Source organism: Rhopilema esculentum, chromosome 17, assembly GCF_057945365.1.
Source record: "Rhopilema esculentum isolate cy_ngs chromosome 17, ASM5794536v1, whole genome shotgun sequence".
NCBI lineage: Eukaryota > Metazoa > Cnidaria > Scyphozoa > Rhizostomeae > Rhizostomatidae > Rhopilema > Rhopilema esculentum.
In genome coordinates this window covers 4,680,817-4,686,308 of record NC_142831.1, presented here as the reverse complement: position 1 = coordinate 4,686,308, position 5,492 = coordinate 4,680,817, and the positions used below count along the sequence as shown (strand labels likewise).

The following is a 5,492-nucleotide window of genomic DNA, read 5'->3' as shown; positions in this document are numbered from 1 at the left end:
TTTCTGAGATTTTTGAAAAATATGGGGAACGGCTTTTCTATACGAACGATCGGCTCACCCGAGACATGAATTAGCCAAATGTCGCTACTTTCATGTTTTCACTAAACCGACCTATAGAAAGTCATCTTGGTCTTTAAATGCTAACTGTACAAGAATTCCTCTATGAAATAAGTCTTGAAGAGGATTGAATCGTTGTTTTGTGGAATACTTGCATCCTTTTATGGGCCTAAGACATGACCCCAGCCAGAGCTCTTTTCGAAAAACAAGTTATGATAAGGAGGGGGGGGGGGGGGAAGATGTACGCGCTTGCTCTTTGTTTTAGACAGCGCTCGTTCTGAATAAGAATTCTTTGTTTCTCTTTGATAACAACATAGTCCTCGCCCCTCTACTGAAGTCTTCTAAAAAGACCATGTCCTGTGCTTCTGCGGTAGCAGGAACTAGCAACAAGAGGTAGCAAGTTATCTTTGTTGACGTAATAGAACAGTCATAGATGGTCCACAAACATTCTCTTAAGCAAACAAAGTAATGTGTAAACACGCTGATATTTTTCCTATGGATCATCATCTTGCATATCAAGGACAATAAGAAGGAACGCAAGTCTTGATATTTATGTTTACAAATACATTTAAAAAACATCTTTATTTGCTCTTCAAGACTATTTGGCTGGCGTGTCCTATTTATTCCTATGTTTGCGCTCACAGCGAACCGTTTATGTTTGGCCGTTTGGCGAGACATGCAATTAAGCAATCTCTTCGATTGTGATCTTTCAAAATCTGTTGCGGTATGTTACCATCCAGTTGCACGTTTTTTCTCTCTGCCACATTGATCTATATCAAGGAACCATCAATCAACTTTGGCATGCAGTGGTATGCATGTGAGCTGAGGTAAGGCATCTACCAAACGCTATGTAAAAGAAGCACAATGGGAATTTTGATTGCCAGAAATAGCTCTGTCAAAAAGTGACTTTTGCTATTTTAGGAGGATCCTGAATGCCTTATTTACATGGGCAAAGCTGATCACCCTTTCCAAAAATGCCAAGATGTACCTCTGTAAAACGACAAAAAATTACACTTAATGAATTAAATCATGTTGGCTGGGTTGAGTCAACCTATGCGTCCACCTTGACAATAACTTGGAACCTTTTACTTTCGCAATTACCCTTATTCAGCTACACTCACATTTCTTGATTTTTTGTCCCAGTTCTAAGATGTTTTTTAAGTTATTTTGACATAGATGAGTTTGACTTTTTTGATAGATGAGGTTTTTACGCTGCAAAAATGAGAATCGCATAGAAATGCTTCCCTAGCTTCTTGCTTTGCACTTTATGAGGTTGTTTTTCACCCTTGATTACGCAAAGCAAATTTTCAGTACAGTACAAAGAGAATCTGTAGCTGGTGTCTAAAGTAGGTAAGGTTATTGCACTACAATAGCGAAAATCACACAGACACCCAAGGGGCATGTTACTCAATGAAAACCTCGTACGATTTTGGCAAATACCCTTTGTTATCAAGAAAAATCGCTAAAAAGTCCCTTAGATCTCTAAAATACCCTATTACCCTGAAAAAGCTCATACGCTGTTTGGAAAGAGTGATACACCCCTCCAAGACACCCTTCTTTTGCCCCCTTGCTCTGTACATTGTGCTGTTTCTGCATCTGCAATTATTCAAGGCAAATTATCAGCCAAGAGTAGTAAAGCCAAGAGTAGACATAGGAAGACAGCCGTTTATAATCATTTCTTACAATTCAATTAAATCTATTTCATTAACATACGTCAATAAATATTGTCCTTCTCGCATACGTACACGAATGTATCTAAATAATGGCTAAAACCATGAATAATTTTCACACTCATAGAGTTCTGAGCATGTTAAAGCAGTTACTTGTTATTTTACAATAAATCTAAGGTACAGATCGGACTAATTTCTAAAAGGCAATGTTTTCCAATGTTTTATTACGTCATGCTGTGGCCTGAATGCTGTTAAAAAGACGAAAACTCTTTGTAGTGGTGGTGCCAATAAAATTTTCTCGTTTCCAAGCTAATAATATTGTAGTTATTACTTGAATTGATACTTAATACTTCATCCATTATAACGGGTGGCCTATTTTACAAAGCTTCCCTCTCGTCATTTTTTGACTAATTGCAATATCGGGGATGTCATATCGCATTAAAGTAAGTCATCATATGCCTTCTTGATATCAAAATACTGCACAGTCAACCAAAAATCTCTAAAACGGGAAAATTTTCTTATTTGGTATTGGCTTGACTTGCACCTTCCCTGCGCAAAGTAGAGGGGCTGGCTTGTTCTAGAAATATAACACACACTTTAGTTACCATCAAGCCAAACTTCTTCTGTCAATACCATTATGTCTTCAGCGAGTCGTTTGTGTAGATGCATTCTTCAACATTGCCTGGTGAGAAGCTCGTTTTAAACTGTGTGCATCTTTAAATATCCACTGCTTATTCTTTCGTATCTGGGAAAATAAAGATTTATTATCAGATTATGGTAGCAATTGTTGATCTGTCTAGAATTGGGTCTGTAAGACCTAGAGCAACAACATCTGTCATTCATAAATTAACCATTCTGTGAAAAGTGTGCTTTAACGATACATGTAGAATTTGGGTTGCTCTCGAATAGAATATGGTGCTACTCAAGAAAGGATAGGATTATAATTTTGTATTGCTTGTAACAGGGATACAGATCTACTTCTTGGAACCTGTACGTCTATTCCAACATTTTTATACTGGTAAATCTACATGTTCCGCTTTGCTTAACTCTTTCACTCAAACTCCAGTGCAGGGGCGTGCTGAAGTAAGAGGTGTGTGTGTGTGTGTGTGTGGGGGGGGGGGGGGTTGGGGGGTGCTTCCATTTTTTGTAGAAGCCGTCGGTAATTTTTTGCCTGTCGGTAAAAGTTAACACAACTATAACAGCGTGTCGGTATTTCGGGGAAGAATTAGCTTACGTCTGCCTTTTCGCATAGAAAGTGTTGTTGCCCGTTTTTGTTTTTGCATATAAATTGTTGCAAACCAAACAGCTGGTTTTAAAGGTTACGTCCATTCGACAATGAAAGAAGAACGTTTAGACTATCTAATGGTAGCTGCAGATTTCTATATCTGATGGTATCCAGTGAGATTTTAGATCGTTTGGATCTTGATGAAGTTACAGATAGCTGGTCAATTCTTAAAACTAGAAGAATAAAGATATATATCTATACCATGCAGGACTATATGTTTTTATATGTATCGATATTATTTAATGGTGTGAATATTTTCCTGACCCTGCCCTTCCAGAGATCCAAATTACTTTTAATGCCGCTTTCGTTGGGATCATTAGATGTAATAACATGAGTATTTTGCAAGTAATCTGCTAAATTTCAATCCAGTTAGAAACAGTAAGATACGTTTAGACCAACTACGGTACTAGAGTGTAAAATTTGTGCGCCATGATTAACTATCTTTTATCAACCCTGTCGGTAAATTTCTCATGTTACACCCCCTCCCCCACTCAAAACCCCTTCGGCACGTCACTGCTCCAATGTCTTGATAAAGTAGTCATTAAGTAACTCCGTCATCTATGATGTCATCACGGTTGATGACCAAGTGCATTGTAATAATTATTTTTAAGGCCACGATACCACAAGAAATGTAGATGTTATCAAGCAAATGTCTTTTCTAGCCAACAATTAAACGATCTGAAAAAATACCTTCTATTGTCTTTTCTTGTGTAATATGGTTCCTTCCTTTTCACCTTGAGGTATTTTGGATTTTTCAGTTTGGATGTGAACATGCACTTCCGGTTTTGCGTCTTCTTCGTTGTACTCAGGCTCTGGGTACTGACTGAAGCGATATGGCATTTCTGTGGGCCTGTGCATACGCAGTCTAGGATGCATCCTTGTGAAGCGGGGCTTGAAGTGTGGCATAGATAAAGGTGCATCGCTTACTTCAGAAGTTTCAGGTCTCTCTATGCGATCTGGATCTTGGAAGAACGGTGCTGTTGGGTCTGGCAGTGGAAACATAGCTGTAGTTGGTACAAACATCATGGGTGGTGTTGGAAAGAAGGGAGTAGGAGTTGACTGCATCAATGGCATAAAAGACATTGGTTGCTCCTCTTGGTATGACATCGCTGCTGTAGGTAGCTGCATTTGCGTTGGATGGAAGTTATCGAATGGCATTGGCATCATGCGTGTAGGTGCTGGGAATTCTTCCCTGTCATCGTTGTCATCCTGGTATGGCATTTCTGGCATCATCATTGCTGGCATGGGTCGTGCAATCTGCTCTCCTTGTGGAAATACTCGACTCATGTCAACAAATTGTTGCCTTGCCTGTCTTGACAACATGTTTGTAAGTGTATTTGCTCGCTCATGTGCCATCTCTTGCTCTTGCTGAATTTCTTGTTGTCTTTCCAAGTCTTTCTCCTGCTCTAGCTTTTGTTCTTGAAGGGAAGCAGCAGTCTGTGCAGCGATTTCCTCGTTTTCTTTTGTGACAAATGCCGCTCTTTCTTCTTCAGCCTCTTTCTCGGCGCTCTTTCCTGCTTCAGCTCGACGTTGGCTGGCAGCATTTATTTCCAGGCCTGCTTGTTGGTACATTTCAGGCACAGATTGAGGTTGCTCTTGTGGCAGTTGGTTTGCATAACGGTCTGCAGGCTGCTCCGTGTTTCCTGCCTCAGCACTCTTTATATTCCAAGCACTTTCCTTTGCGTCAGGTAATGGTCCCGGGAAAACATCGAAACCTTTGCTATTGAGCCCTAGAATGTTCTTTGCATTACTTCCTGCTATCATCTTTATGAGCTTGCCAATAGAGTTGTGACCTTCGCCTTTGACTGTTGCTCTGACTACCGGTGGTTCAGAATTGAAGACAAACTGGCGTTTCCTGATCGGTGCATGCTCGTCTTCGTCATCCTGACTATTTGTCTCTCTTTTCTGGATTTTTTGTATGGTAGACTTCTTCGTCTCGCCTTCAGTCATAATGGTTGTCTTTGTTTTAAAGATACCATGATGCTCCTCTGCTCGTGCAGGAACTTCAATTGGCACGTTTCTCGACGATCTTTGCTTTGGCACCTCAGATTTGGCGTTTTCTGTTTTGTAGGTCGACTGTCGTAACGGGGATTTGATCGGCTGAACTGGACTCATCAATGACGTCATTCCGAGGAGCTGTCGTTTCTTACGATCTTCAGTCAAGTTATCTTCAGTGTGCGATATGACGTTCTTCTTCTCTGCTTCAATATGGACATGCACTCTTGGTTTGTCTGGGTCAGCTGGCTCGTGATAAAATGGCTGTTGATGGAAATTTCCATACCTATGCGGTTGTTCATATCTTTGCGATTGTGGCAGACGGTAAAAATTTTGCGTTACCGGTCGGTTCATGTATCTTGGTAAAGCGTATTGATGATTTGGAAAATAGTATTGCCTTTTGTATCTTATTACTTTGTTATTATTACTGGCCTTGTTAGTGTCAGGGGAACCGTCGTTACCTCCTGAGGCCTCGGACGGTGAAA

The 5,492-nt window shown here is 40.2% G+C and overlaps 1 protein-coding gene across 1 annotated transcript; it reads right to left on the bottom strand.

Annotated features, from left to right (window-relative positions):
* Positions 1-1,722: 1,722 nt before the first annotated feature.
* Positions 1,723-5,361, bottom strand: LOC148958159 (uncharacterized). Its single transcript, XM_089113519.1, has 2 exons — positions 3,703-5,361; positions 1,723-2,472 (listed from the first exon to the last, which is right to left on the bottom strand). The coding sequence occupies exon 1, from the start codon at positions 5,359-5,361 to the stop codon at positions 3,706-3,708; it is 1,656 nt and encodes a 551-aa protein (XP_088969645.1). The 3' UTR covers positions 1,723-2,472; positions 3,703-3,705.
* Between the last annotated feature and the right edge of the window lie 131 nt (positions 5,362-5,492).